General features: G+C 39.4%; 1 protein-coding gene and 1 pseudogene across 6 annotated transcripts in view; one reads left to right on the forward strand and one right to left on the reverse strand.

The window, feature by feature from the left end:
* The window catches only part of Unc5d (unc-5 netrin receptor D), a 571,205-nt gene that overhangs the window by 102,938 nt on the left and 452,436 nt on the right, over window positions 1-15,831 (reverse strand). For 3 of the 6 annotated variants that reach the window (XM_042701466.1, XM_042701460.1, XM_042701450.1), the window contains exons 5-6: window positions 1,956-2,136; window positions 950-1,117 (exon numbers count right to left, since the gene is read on the reverse strand). In XM_042701466.1, coding sequence (XP_042557400.1) covers window positions 950-1,117; window positions 1,956-2,136 — 349 coding nt within the window. The remainder of the gene's footprint in view (window positions 1-949; window positions 1,118-1,955; window positions 2,137-15,831) is intronic. The other 3 variants (XM_042701474.1, XM_042701473.1, XM_042701476.1) reach the window with 1 other exon arrangement.
* Window positions 14,021-14,116, forward strand: LOC122127839 (annotated as a pseudogene).

The raw sequence follows: 15,831 nt of genomic DNA on the forward strand, positions 1-15,831 counted from the left end.
GACCTAGGTCATATAAAAAATAGAATGAACTCGAAGCAAAACGCCTAGATCTTTGTCCTGGTTATTAGATGAGCAACCTGGGTAAGTCATATGGCCTCATTTTCCCCATTTGTACCAAGTGGGGACAATAAACTCACAACTCAGAATTAAATGGTATGTTTTGTTTGAAAGCATCCTGCATAGTACCTTGCACATAGTAAGCACTCAATAAATGTCTATGGACTATGATCCAAAATGAAACTCCAAAAATACACTGTTGGCCAGAGCCTCACCTTAGCTTTGAGTGAAACTATATTTGAAATTTACAGAAATGAGGATCTGGTCCAGTGCATGTAAAGTTAATGTAAGATGCAGGATCAATTTATTTCTCAGTGGGAGGATATGCTTTCCATAAAGAAAGCCATCTTCCATCTCATCTGTTTCTCATTGTATAAATTGGGTTATAGCCAGAAGGAGATGAACAAAAGAACTGATACAAGACATATTTGCTAAATGAAGTCTCTGACTACTCAGAAAGAAAGCCAAACATAGGCCAAATGTATAATACACACCGCTGCACCAGCATGCAGTCTCTGCCAGTTGTATTGTAAATAAAGACAAAACTAAAGGTGATGCAGGGTCAAGTTTTGTATCTGTCCTTATATGACTGAGGATCATACACCCAATCTTTGTTTACTCTATGCAAATACATGCCACAAAACAAGATAACCCTTGGAAAGAAGGGGCTGGCTTAGCTCAACCACAAGCAGCTGTGAGAAATATTGTGCAGAGGTATTTCATCAAGTCATTACTGTTACCACGATTTCCATATCAGCACCTTGGACAGAGGCTCGGGGTCTCAGAATTTGGACCAGTATGAGTTTGGAAAGGAAGGTGATATAGATTGATTCGCACCAGCTTAACAGTGTTGGTGGATCACAAGGAGAAGGGAATCTGTGTAATATCTCACCAGGACAAAGAGAAGTGCAGGTTATTTTCTGCACTGACATTCCCTCACAAAAGGCCCCACCATTGAGAGGAGCTGGGTTGGTGCAGGTCCGGGAACGTTTCTGCCATCCTCTACCACAGCGAACATTGCAGGCTGACCACTCTGTCCAGGAAGACCAGCCTCCATTCACTGAGAGACAAAAATGGGGAGGGGAGAAAAAAAAAGGAGAGAGGTTTTTACTGATTGCCTACTATGTGCAAGCCACTGTGCCAGGTGTTGTGAGTCGAACATTCAGGAACTAATGGAACACAGTCTCGTCATGAGGACTGCTTTGTCTTGAAGCAACAGTGAGCCTCATCTCAGTTTCCTCCTCTGTGACAGGAAGGACCTAGAGAGTTTGCCTTGCCAGGAAATTATTAAAAACAGGGAAGAACTCATCAGCAGATCTCTAAAGCACTTGAAAATCCAGAGTATAAGAAGAAAATATCAGCATTCAAATTTCTATTACTTTTAAGTGCTTAAAAAATAAATCCCAGGGCTCTTCTATTATGGAAAGAAATGTATTTACTAAAATGGCTGGGAACTTCTTTTATATAATGCCTGAGATAGACAGCAAATAATAATGTTTGTGTCGGGTGGGTTTCATATGTTGGGAGAGGAACAGGGTAGCAACAGGCCCAGGAAGATGGGGGAGGGTATGTGCTGGGTTGAGAGAAGTTGTAAGCAGAAGTTACCCACTTCAATGCTTTTCAAGTGTAAACACAATGGAAGAAAACAAACAACGTTCTATTATCTTTTGAAAAGAGAATGTAAATGTCATGGACAATCTCACAGAAATTCAGTTTTGAATAGTTGAGCAACACATTTATACCAGACAGATATTTTCTTGTATGCCCAGTGGAGAAGTAGGAAAGTACTGTATTGGGCTATCCTTGGTGTCTTTGTGGAGCATTTTAACAAAACACAACCCTCTACATCTCTGCTTTCCTCCCTCCTTCTTTACTCCTGACCTCTGGGTTGATCTTACCATAGACCACAACAGTGGCAGATAGGCTCCTTCTCTTGGCCACTATGTTAGCTGCCATGCAGGTGTAATTCCCTGAGTCTGAGAGTCGTGCCTGCCTGATGATCAGGTTGTGGTCAGCTCGGGTATCAATGTTCTCATCTTGCTCAGAGTCAATGGGTTCCTCATTTTTCAGCCATTCCACCTATAGGAAGAAGAGGATGTTTAACAGTCATTAAAATCTTAAGAACTCTTTTGTGGAACTAGAGAGTAAGCAGATCTGGTGTGCAGGAGAGAAATGTATTAATACATAACTCAAAAGAGACATACATTTTTTCTTTATTTCATATCATATCCCTTCTGTTGAATAAATTTGGTAACATTCAAAAATGGATACTCAAATTAATAAACCAAAAGTCAGAAAAGGACACAAATAAAAAGCCAAAGGAGGAGAGAAATGAAGTGGTTACAATTAGGTCATTTCATTACAATGCCAATGACAACCATGATATTTCCTTAATTGATCTATAAAATGAAGCTCAGAAAATCAACAAATATATGCTGAACTTGTATTTTGTGCTAAGAGCACACTGTATCATTGGAAAAGGTTTCAAGTCAATATGTTTGCATTTAAACAAGATTGAATAAAGGTGTGAGAACACAGAAAGGCCAGAGTAATATGTATTTGAGCAATTACTAGGCATATACATTAAATTTGAGCAATCAATTGGCACATACATTAAACTCACTCTCAAGCACTCCATATTGGTAGATCCATTTCTTTGCTGATCATTAATGACATTTCTCTAATGAGTCCACAGAACCCCTTTGGGGCAGGTTATGAATCTTGCTCAGCTAGGAATCCATCTTTCTTTTGGGGTAGCTCAGTTCCCCCATCTTATGAGTATAGCTATTCTGCTATACTGCTCATGGAGAAACCTCTTTATCTTTTAATTCTACCCTATCCTTGAGGAGTTGCTGCTTCCTTGGACAGCTGAGGACCACATACTTGGAACCCCTCTGCTTCCCATTTCCCAAAGCACAAGCAGTACACCCTTAGCACCTGCTCCACCAAGCACTCCACTTTTCCTTAGTATGTCCCTTGGCTTCCGGTCCTCTACTTCTCCATCTAAACATCTCCACTCTCTAGCGCCATCTTGGGATCACACCACTCAGCGCTTGTCATCAGTGCACAGTAATTTAATAAAACACAGAAATGTTACAAGAAACCTCTAGCTTAACATAGAAAGCAACAGCAGTGACTATAAAAAGAGACAACACAAAGAAGAATTTGCACCAGGAACATTTTCATCATCTTCCACCCACTATTAGCATAGCTAATTGAAACATGATTTCGAAGTAAGGTGTCTCACTTTGTTTTGCATTTAAATCTGAATTCGAATTCATCAACAATAATTAATGGCACCTAAGATAAACAATGTTGGATAAAATATACTATCATACTTTAATATTTGTCCCAAGCACCCCCTTTGTCTCCAACTAATAAGAGCTTAGAGAAAGCAAACCATCAAACTTACTGGGCTCCTTCCTCTCCTAACAGTTCACAGCAAGTTCCAACTACAGGGTCTTCATACTTGCTGACCACTCTTGCCCAGGATGCCTCTTGTATAGGTATCTCCCTCACTCCAATACCAACTTGCATTCAGGTCTCCAATCATGTGTGATTTAGGCTTTGCCTAGAATCACATTCAAAAATAGGAAGCTCCTTTGACCCCCTTACCCCCCCTGCCTTGCTTTAGCTTGTTTTTATCTCTACCTAAATGTGAATCTCTACCTGCAGTCTTAAAGCAGTAGTACCTATGTCTAATGTACTTGTTTGTCATTATCACCTTGTTTAGCAAACTTTCAGGTATGAAAGTGGGGATTTAGCCACTTGTTTTAACAAGAAAAGAAGAACCCAGAAAGATAGGAAGAAAAGTATGCCAAATAATCAAGCTTTGTTAAAAACAAATCATGACTCAATAGTGCAATTGAGGATTATATAGGCATTAAATTTAAGATTTCAACTAGTATAAACATATAGCATGCTTAAAAAAAAAGGTCAGAGTTAAAAGGCAAAATCAAATGCTTAGTGTTATCACAGTTTGTCAAACAAAAATATCAATCACAAACACATACACATTTATAAAGATTGGATGAACTAGGTCAGGTATTTGCATGACTATAATCCCAGCTACTCTGGAGGCAACAGCAGGGTGAGGATTTAATTTCAGCCCTAGAAAAAGGTTAGCATGACTCCATCTCAGCAAACAGGCTGGACTTATTTGTTACCTACATTTGTAATTCTAGGTATAGGGGAGACAGAGGTAGGAGGATATGAGTCTGAGGCTGGCCCAGGCAAAAGTGACAGTCTACCTAAACTCAAGCAACTATGTGTATGGATCAACTGGTAGAACACTTGTTACGCAAGCATGAGGCTTAAGATGAAACCCTAGTACTAACGCAGAGATTAGAAGAAAGCACAGCATGTTCATTGAGTTGTCAGTGGTAACTCCACTTTTCATCCTACTTGGTACATTCAAGGAAAAGTATTAGGAATATGAAAAAAGCATTTTGAATTAAAAAGATCCCTTTTCTATTTGCTTTGTAGAATAGCAACTTTCAAATTTATCCTTATCCACAGAAGTTTTCATTAGTTCAAAGCTTATCGGAAAGCCTGGAGAGGAAAGTCAATCAACGAGAAAAACTGTTTGATGGGTGCAGAAGGAGGCACCCTACAGGGCACAAACTTGGTCATATAACCAGGTCCAGAAGCCTAGAGAAGATTACCCATGTCATTCCCTGTGTCCATGATGGGCGAGCTGGTCCTGCCCACCCATAAGCTCCTTGCACATATACCACAGCCTGCTTCTAGGTTTCCAAGTATGTTTAGATGCGTTTGGTGGTTGTGGTATCATGAAACCAATTCAACTATGTCTGTAAACCATGACACCTTAGCAGACTCTTCACCGTGAGGTGTGGTTTTTTTCCTATTAATGTTGTAACCTAATAGTTTATTTGTGTAACAGAGACAAGATCTTTAGGAGGAAATCTGTGCTTATAAGTGACAGAATTTCTGTGCTTATAAGTGACAGAATGTGCTTAGATTTATGCTTTTTTTACTTAGAGAAAGTCTAAACCATTTCTGATAAGCTAAGTGCTCCTAATCTAGAATACTATAATAAATAGACATCCCCCCACCACCACATTCTTTACACCAGCAGCTACAAACTACTATGTCCTCACATAAATTAGTGCGACATCACTCAAGGTAATAAACATAGCCTTGTGCCTGGCCTGTCTATTAAAGATCAGAGATGACTGTGTTTCATTTCCCTGAAGGAATGAGCTCATGCTCACTTTCTTTAAAAGCTGTACCACCTTCTATCTTCTTTTGTTTTCTTGAATTTCACAGATGAATCTTCTTTAAAAAAATCAGGCTACTGTAATGAAAATTGACAAGAACTCATATTTACTTATTAATCTTTCCTATGGTAATGCCTTAAACTGGTCTTAGGGAATACATAGTACTCAGCTCCAATGTCAGGATTCCTGGAAGTGGAAACGAAGGTAAACAAGGACCACAGGTCTGTGCAAATGGCTGTGGTCAAGGCCCATTGTCACCACCAGAAATAGTAACCTACTGGGACCAGAGATTCTATGTTCTTTTTCCTCCTTTCCTTCCCTTTCCTTTTCCTTTCCTAGTCTTTTCCTTTCCTTTCCTATTCCTTTCCCTCCCTCCTTCCCTCCCTTCCTCCTTCCCTTCCTTCCTCTCTTCCTTCCTTCCTTCCTTCCTTCCCTCCTTCCCTCCTTCCTTCCTTCCCTTAGCATTCTACCACTTGAACCAAGCAACTAGCCAAGCATTTGGCTGGTTATTTTAAACTCTTTCACACTTCTCTGCCAGATTGAATTCATACCATAATCCTCTCTCATCCTCCTGAATGGATGAATTACAGACCTGAGCCTCTAGCACCCAGCTGTAGATTCTACTTTTCACAAGAAGCCAGGGGCACGTGTTTTCCATGTCATATTTTCAACATTAGCCATGAGGGCCCAACAACACATACCCACATGCTTGATGTAGATTTGTCCCCTTATCATTACAGAAGTACACATACTACTCCCTAACGCTAGCTCTCTTTCTTTCCACCTGTTTTCCAGGTTTCCCAGTAGATTGCATGCCACTGCCACTGTCATGGCTTCCTCATAGAAGTGGCCCACAAGCATAACAGAACCCAAAAGAGCACAGATCAATGTACACGTATGATAATGGTATGCTTTATCTGGGTTCAGAAATTATTTTTATGAGAAGTCACCAAAATGGATATGTTTAATTCAACTCTTAACAAAATCAGTACAAATTTTTCTAATTAGCATTGTGGGGTCAATTGTGACCAAATGACCCTAGGTTAATAGGTCATCTTGACAGAAATGTAATGTTTCTGAAGGTTGTTGACAGCATTCATCCTGCAGAGGATCAAATGACTTCTAATCTGTTTTCTGCTTACTAGGTTTGGATGGATGATTCCCTGTAGGAATGTGTGAAGAAACTAGTTACAGGGAGATAATGAGTGCAGATTTGTTCGAATAGTGTTTTATACAGATGGTCTACAATTTGTAGATTTTTCCAGTTTATAAACAAATCTGGAAATGCAGATTCTTGCCAAAGAGCAGGATCCTGATCAGCTATTCCTGGGAGCTAGGGATGGCAGAAAGTAGCTGCTGTGAAGTCATGCAGCCACAGGAGGACAAGATTCCTTTTGAAGATGGGTGGAGGTTTGAGACCATAGTGACCTACATCTACTTTGTATGTGTCCTACCACTTCACTCATTCTGACCTTTAATGAACCACACCTATGACACACAGGCACAAAACATGCTCTTAACTTTCTGCTGCTATTAGACAGCTCATCAGCATTTTCATCCTCCTGCTTTACTTCATGTTCTGTAAGATGAGGAAGGGAGCACTGCTATAAAATCTGCAGAAATGGAAAACAAAACCAAAAGCACCCAGTATTGAAGGAAGAGAAAGCCACTGTAACAGGCCAGCTGTTGTCTTGTACAAGATCTCAAGCTCCTTAATGATTAAAGGACAGCAGTGACCTAGGTATCTCCCTCTGCATACCACAAAAGCAAGCACTGACTGTCAGCCAAGCACTTCTTACCCTTAGTTCCAGCCCCTCACTCAGGATTTGCTAGGCTCAATGTCAAATGGAGTTGCTCACATCCATTGTAGAAGGCATCTCAATACTAGGAATTTTGAAGCTTCAGCGTTCTACACATTGCCTAGGATCACTTGCTCCTTGCCAATGGCATGCTTCTTAAATAACAAGGATAATTTAAAAACTCTTACATAAGCACCAAGAAGCAAGATTGTAAGTTCCAAAGTTGAGCATATGTACTATGTAGAGAAGGGAAGTTTGTAGTATATTTCCTTCCCTTCCCTTCCCTTCCCTTCCCTTCCCTTCTCTTCCCTACCATTCCCTTTTCTCTTCTCTTTCATTCTTTCTTCTTCCTTCCTTCCTTCCTTCCTTCCTTCCTTCCTTCCTTCCTTCCTTCCTTCCTTCCTTCCTTCCTTCCTTCCCTCCTTCCTCTCTCTCCCTCTCTCTCTTTCTTACTTTCCTTCTTTCTTTCTTGGTGCTGTTTCTGTGGCTTGAATTTAATGCATCATATTATTGCTTAGCTTTTTTGCTCAGGTTTCTCACTTCACCAATAGAGCCACACATTCTCCACTCCTAGCTTTGTGAAGGTTAATAAAAGATAAGAATCTCTAGGATTTGTCTGCCTAGACTATCTTTGGACTGGGATCCTCATGAATAGCTAGGATTACAGGTTCAAGCTTATAACACCCAGTTTAGTACAGTTATTCTTAAATATATTCTGGAAGCCCCTGACTTTTCATAATGGCTACATGTGGTTCCATATGGAATTTCAGTGATTCACTCACAGCATGAGCTCTATCTATGGTATTTTTTTGTTTCCTTGGGGTACAAGGTCATGTCTGGCCACAATATGGGCACACCTCATGTCATCTCTCAAATGGTTTGTGTAGTCAAGATGTTCCATAAAACATGTGTGACTCGATTTTGTTGAGAACAGATGGAAGGATGAACTATCATTCTCGCCCTTGAGCAGCCTAGCTGAGACACACACATGGAGTTCTGGGTCAAGGGCTGGCCAAGAAGAGGAAGAGTCAGGTACCATTGTTTCTAAATACCATAAATATACCTTCCCTTTAAGTCAAATTTTTGACCACATGAATTATTTCCCAGCCAGAAAAAAAGGAAAGTTCCCACACCACAAGAGCATTAAGATGGGCCAGGAACTATACTAAACACCACACATGCACTAGCTGACTTAATTTTAACACATCTCTGTCAGTGAAAAACCTCTATTTTACAGATTAAAAAAAAAGAAATGCTAACACTTTGGCTAAAGTCATATATATTGATAACAATGGACCCAGAACTTGAAACCGAAGAGTCATGCATTTAATCATTATCTTAGTCCTCCAGTCACTGACTATAGTTGGATGGAGTGAGACAGGCTCAGGGCAAAATTACACTGAAAAGAGGAGGTTCACCACTTCAGATGACTGAATATATATAATGGGAAGCTGGGCTCCCATGGCTCACACCTGCAATCCTCTCTCCTCAGGAGGCTGAGATCTGAGGAATGAGATTCAAAGTTAGCTCAGGCAGACAAATCTAGAAAGTTCTCATCTCTCATTAACCAGCAAAAAGTTAGAAGTAGAGGGGTGACTCAAGTGCTAGACTGCCAGCTGTAAAAGCTGAGCAAGAACATGAACCTCTTAGTTCAAACCTAACACTGGTACATACACATACTCACACACACAGAGAAAACATTTTGGGCTGTTGTGTAGTTCCTAAGAAATAATTGAATAATAAGAACAATGCTTCCCAGGGCAAGGCAAGCTCATATGTCAAGCAGTTCATATGTCAGGACTTCCAGAAGTTGACGGAGATTGCTTTGACATGAAGATATCACTCAAACCTAGGCTCTGTCCTGTAGAACTCATGAAATGTATCCCAGCCCTCTCAAAGCGAAATGGTTACTTCTTTTGCTTTCTTGTCAGTGAGGAGAAATGAATGAGATTGGTTGGACAGGGAATCTTGCTGTGATAACATGGCCTCTGCCCACCATAGACTATCTAAGTAGACTAACTGCATCTAAGTCGATGGGTGACTGATGAGAACACATCTGCTCTAGGTGCCAGTGGCTCACGCCTGTAATCCTTGCCACTCAAGAGTCTGAGACCTGAGGATTGCAGTTCAAAGTCATTCTGGGCAGGAAAATCTATGAGACTCATCTCCAGTTAACCACCAGAAAACTGGAAGTGGAGTTGTGACTCAAAGTGTTAGAGTGCAAGTCTTAGGGATAGCACCCAGACCCTGATTTTAAGTGCTGTGACCACCACCAATAACAACAAAACAAACATCCAAAACACGTCTACTTGCCTGAGTAAAGAGACAGGTCAACCTGTTCTTTTGCCTGTTGGACATAAATGCAATTCTGAATAAATGGCAGACATCTTGTGACTAAGAGGAAAGATTAGGAAACTATAGAGATACTTGGCATTGTCTTCAGCTTTACTTTTTTTTTTTTTTTTTTGGGTCCGGTCGTGGGGCCTGAACTCTGGGCCTGGGCGCTGTCCCTCAGCTCTTCAGCTCAAGGCTAGAGCTCTATCACTTGAGCCATAGCGCCACTTCCGGCTTTTTTCTTTTTGCTTATGTGGTGCTGAGGAATCAAACCCAGGGCCTCAGGCATGCAAGGCAAGCACTCTACCACTGAGCCACCTTCCCAGCCCTTCAGCTTTACATTTATCTGAGACATTTACCTGCTGGGTTCGTACACATGCCTCAAATCAAGCAAAGACAATCTCATTCTCACTTTACAGATCACATGATGTGCCTGAGGCTACGAGCATGGAAATGAGATGGCTGGAATCAGGAACCTTCATATACAGTATCTCCCAGGAGGCATAAGCCATTGTCTCAGGCCTTTTGCTGACCACGTGAAGTGCTGTCACTTAGAATTTCTCCTAATTTGACTTGGCAGGTCCTAACTGTTGTGTGAGCTACAGGTCTGCTCACAAGGCAGCAGATTAGTCTATAATGCTTGTGTAGGCATTTGCTGACTTTGCCACTTTCAGATTAGATGTCACCTGTCCTCCCTGGTCTCTGAGATAATATTTCCTTTGAGTTATTTATAACAATGCTACCATGTCTCCTTCGTTTCTGCTTCTCTTTCTAGACTCTATAAAGTTTGATCTGGAAGCCACCCATAGTGCAGTTTCTACAGTCGAGCCCACTTACCAGGATTATGTTTCACAAAAGGAGCAAGTGTAATTGTGAAGCCACCACAGCAGAAGCCAGAAGAGTGACTGAAACGTAGTGATCAGTCAGAATCAACTTGCTGATATCCCATGGAATGATGGATGTGAGCAACTATTCAAGGGCCTGAACCACGATCATGGAACTTCCAGATACAGTTCCGGCAGTGTCTGTTGTCAAATCCCTATTGTCCTCTAACTTCTCCATTTCAGTTCCCCAAGTCAGGTGGAACCTGATGCTATTTCAAAATTTATGTTAAATTTATGTGGTCTGTGGGGAAAGGAGCATGCTCACCCTCTGGATACTAGAATGATAGCACAGTCATGTGTAATAATGAAGCAAGTTATTAGCTTTGCTGTGAAGAGGTCACAAGAATGATGATCAGAGGCAAGGAGAGCCCTGAGCAGGTGAAATGTAAATACGAAATGAAGGGAGATACAGGGAAGATATGATTTATAAGGGTTCAGGCTGCCATTTTCTTTTCAGTGGTGCGTTCCACAGCATGAGGTTTATTGCATTTCTTGAAATCTACCCCTCCCCCTTCTCATCTGTGATAGGTACAAGAATTTTGCCTTTGCATATCTGATGTTTTCTTGAGTGCTGGAAAGCAGAATGTAATCTACTGTTTCCTTCCTCCTTCCCTCCCTCCCTTCCCTCCCTTCAGTCTTTCTCTTCCTTCCTTTTTTCCTTCCTCATAGTCTGTCTTTCTTTCTTTCTTTCTTTCTTTCTTTCTTTCTCTCTTTCTTTCTTTCTTTCTTTCTCTTTCTTTCTGAATTCACTTGAGACATCCTCCTTTCACCTCAGATCTTTTCATTTTAGTTAGTTTTCAAATAAGATCTAACATTTTTGCCTGGGGCTGGCATGGAACAAGAACTTCCTAGCTGTACCTTCCTCAGAGCTGGGCTCACAGGTATAAGCCATCATTTTTGATCTACTGGTTGAGATTAAGTCTTCCCAACTTTTTGCCAGGGCTGGTGGCCTGAATAGAGAGCTTCTCAATTCCTGTTGCCCACGTAGCTAGAATTACAGGCATGCATCACCATGCCTGGCCTCATTTTTTTTTTTTTTTTTGCCTGGCCTCATTTTAAAGGATGATTTTGGAGGGGAATCTCCCTGATGAGATAACAAAGAGTTTACTTTCTGAGAGACTCGAAAGTATTACTCTGCTCACATTCCCCTAACCTCTCAGTGTGCCATAGCCTGGTGAGGCTGCAGTGAGGAAAAAAATTACAGTAATCTTCAATCCTCCTTCTGTCCTTTGTCAGTAGATACATTGAAGTGCTGAGAAACAGTCATTATATTAAGGAGTAAAACATTAACATTCTACAAATCCATAAGCCAGGTTTACAAGCCAGTATCTAAGTTGCATGCAATTAGGTAATGACAGACAACAATGTATCCTATATGCATATAAATACTATTTGAGAAATCAAATCTGTGAAGATAAAAAAAAGTGTCCATCAGCCTCAGGGAAATGCTAACCATGTAATGACCTACAGGGAAATGCAGGGATGGGTATGGATAAGCTGAGCTTCCTGATGTTGTATGGTGATGAATAAATTAACATAATTATACGTTTGTTCCAATTACACAAGGCAATGATCAGAGTCCAGATCACAGAATATCAAAGTGAAATCAGCAAAGTGCACCTGTATTTCAGGACCGTGCCATCAAGTTAATGGAACTTCAAAAGAAGAGTTCAAAATACTTTATGTACTTGTGTGAAAATGGAACAATGAAGCTTATCGAGAATGGGTCGGTAAGAAAGGGGAGACGGAGGAGGAATGATGCAGGGGTGAGTCTGATCAAGGTGTAATGTACATACATGCATTTCAAAATGAAATCATCTTGTACAACTTGATGCTAAAATGTTTTTTATAAAAAGGGTGGGGACTCTTACACACACACATTTCCCATCTACTTAACTAATGTACACTCTAACTTTAATGTACAATCTAACTTTAGCAAACAGACACAAAATCACCATGGAAGAAGAAATAGTATATATACTGTAAGAAAAAAGTCGTGTCACAACAGCCAAATTCAAACTTGCAAGCCTTATATAGATAATTTATCTATTTCAATGGCTCAGAGAGTGTTTGGAAATCTTAGGCAAGAATTCATGTTGCTTTTATGTTCTCTCTCAAACATTGATTAAGAATAGTATTGTGACGAGGCCTGTCATTACTTGCTCCAAACAAAAGTTCTCTGTGCAGAATACATTCCTGCCTTGTGAAAGTAGATCCACTGAGATTCCTGTTGCTTATTTTCACTTGCCTTCCTGTTATAGGCAGAACTTGTTGCCATGTTAAATGTGGCTAATCTGCAAAGAACAGTTGGACTTAAAGGTATTTTGTATCAGACACATTAGATTTTTGTCTCCAAAATGTATCTCTAATTAGCTAAGATCAAAGAGAAATACATGCACACACACACACACACACACACACACACACACACTAGAATGTGTCCAGCAACTAAGGAAATAAAAATAACACAGATACTCAAAAGATCATAGATTAATATGAGAAAGAAGACATATTTGGCTTAAACTAAACCCAATGTTTTTACTAATACACAGAGCAAGGAGAAGTGGGTTCAGTGTAGATGATATGGGGAGGAAAAAGGAGAAGAAAGGGAAGAGAGGAACAGGGGATTGGTATCTATTTAGAATGGTGGCCCACTAGGTGTCAGTAGGGCTATTTTACATCTGAAACCACTCAGACAAGTGGACATTGTTAGCACATTGTTTTAGTTAAAATAGCATGAGTATCCGGAATTTAAACATCCAAATAGGCTTATCATTCTTCCATCTGAAGAAAAAGTCAGTAAACATAAAAGAATCACTTCTTTCATTGTCGTACTTGGGCATTTTTTTTTCCATCAAATTCACCTGGCTTTAACCTCATTTGTTCACTGAAACAACTCTTGCTAAAGTCACTAATGATTTCTAAGCTGCTACATCCATTGCGTACTGTTATGTCTCCTTCTTTGACTTTTAGGGGTTAGAACCATCACTGCTTCATTACCCACCAGTGTTTTTATAATACCATACTCTCTCTTTTCCAATGTTCCAGCTACTCCTCCTATCTCCTTTGGTGGTTTTTCCTTCACTGAAACATGAAGTATCATAGCACATGAGTATCTAGACTAGCACTTTTCCATCTCATCCATACAATATATCCCCTCAGAAAGTTTTCTAGATAAATGTGCCATTCACAATGGTACTTTTAATTCATAGATACACCTAGACTACAGCTTCTACTCACAGACGCACACCCCAGAAATACTACTGTATTTTAAAGATATTTGAAGCTTAGCAGGTTGAATTGGATTGGACTGTTTTTACTATTGTTGAGTTAATGAGAAAGGAAGAAATAAAAAAAGAAGAAAAGGAAGAAATGACATACTTACTTTTCCAATATTAAAACAGTTGAAACTTAATCATCCAAAAAATAAAGATTCACACAACCCATGACAGTATGTGATCATTATTTCATATTTTAAAAAGATCACTTTTGGGGATTTACCTCAGTGGAAGAACACAAGTGCAAGGCCCTGAGTTCAGTCCTCAGCTCTGGGGGGGAAAAAAAAACTAACAAAAAAAAACCAGATCACTTTCAATATAAAGACTAATCATTTGGAAGGGGTAGACAAAGTGAGCATTTGACAGAATATTAGAAAACTGTAAATGCCAAGGAAAAAAAGGAACTTGAGCTCGAAAGTCTCTGAAGTGTTTGCTTCAGCAGTACAAATACTGAAACTGGAATGATACAGAGATTAGCATGGTCCTGCACAAGGATGACACACGTATCCGTGAAACGTATATTTAGAAAAAGTTTGGGAAGTATTTATATTAAAGAACTATGAATAACAGTTACAGGGTAAAACAGAAGCAATAAAAACTATGTCTGATTTTATCAGGGAATTAAGAGGAAGGAGGCCAAAATTAGAAGTCTACTTGTATATTCAGTATAAACTTGGTCCTTAATATGCAAAGTACACCCTGCTATCAATAGAAAAGGAAGAGAGGAGAGAGATAAATCAACATGGCACCAGGAAAATGGAACAACTGGGTAATGAATTTAATGATTTGTGTAGTAAGTTTAAGTTAGCTTAAATAAGGTATTGAAATTTATTACCTTTCTATCAGTAGGTTGAGCTCAGATATTACATGAGCTCTATACCCATATCTCAAACTAATTTTTAGTATATATATATATATATATATATATATATATATACGTATACATATACTCAAAACTATGTATATGTACATATCATATATGTTATAGAATATAAATACACATGTATATATATATTATATTATGTCTTTGGCATGCATTATATCTGAAGCTGCAGTCATTCATAAAATCATGCAAAACGTTCAAGATGAAAAAGCAAAAAAGGGTTTCATACACAACTCTGATAAAAGTTACTGTTCTTAGGAGGCTACAGAAATATGTTGCTGGGGAGGAGGAAAGTGATAAATTGTAAATGTGTGTCACAAAAGCTGAAGAAGAGTTATTTAAAGTTCTGAAAGTTACAAGTGAAACATTAAGTGTTCAGGGTAAAGTCCAGGCTTCAACTCAACATGGGTCTCTACCTACAGTGATCTCATTACCATCAGGTTGAAGGCCCAAGTCTGGTTTTCAAGTTTTGAAACAGGATATTAACAGCAAACCGTACTTTACCCTTTGTCATTTTCCCATAGTGCAATATTTCCCCCTTTCCTCCAGAGGGATCACTTTGCAAGGTTGAAATTAGCAGTTTGAAAATATCCAATGGAAAATTCCAGGGCCCCTCTACTCAAGTTTAAAATGATACACCTTTCTTAGAAGTGTAATGAAATCTTTATCATCTTGCTCCATCTTGCATTGAGAATGAGCCATCTCTGCGTCTAAGTATATGACTGCTGTATACATTGTCTGCTTTGTAGTCACCAATGGGTGGTTATTAGACCCAGTGTCCCAGTACTTCTGTGCTGGGTACGGGGTTCAATGCTATCGTATTGTACTTTCAGCCATCTATTTGGCAACTTGGGAAACACACAGATAAGAGATATTACCACAGTTCATAGTTACTAATATATCCTCAGAGTCCTCTGGCCTCTTGAGAAACAAACACTCTCTTTCTTTCTCTATCCCTTTTTCCTTAGAGCACAACAATCCTTAAGTACACAAAATATAATAATTATAACCACAAAGTTACCTCAAGGAAACATCCAGTAGTTTTAGTTCAAATTAATAGAAACACTGAGAGACACTGAATATGTTATATACTCAATAAAAACACGGTAGCACGAGTATGGAATGATTGAATTATCACCCTGATATCCAACATCCAAAGAGCTCCCTGAAACCAGTAAGAAATTTGGATTCCAAAATAAAAATGAGCTATGTGCTCAGAGGAGAAAATTACACAGAGATAAACAATAAAAAGTCATTCAATTTGATCCATGATAAAAATAAGAATTACTACTAGTCTGTTAAAATGTCAATTTTTGAGCCCATTTAGGTTGAGGAAAGGTGTAGTGACAGATGTTT

Source organism: Dipodomys spectabilis, unplaced genomic scaffold (genome assembly GCF_019054845.1).
Source record: "Dipodomys spectabilis isolate Male_0828 unplaced genomic scaffold, ASM1905484v1 ptg000009l, whole genome shotgun sequence".
In the NCBI taxonomy this organism is placed as follows: Eukaryota; Metazoa; Chordata; class Mammalia; order Rodentia; family Heteromyidae; genus Dipodomys; species Dipodomys spectabilis.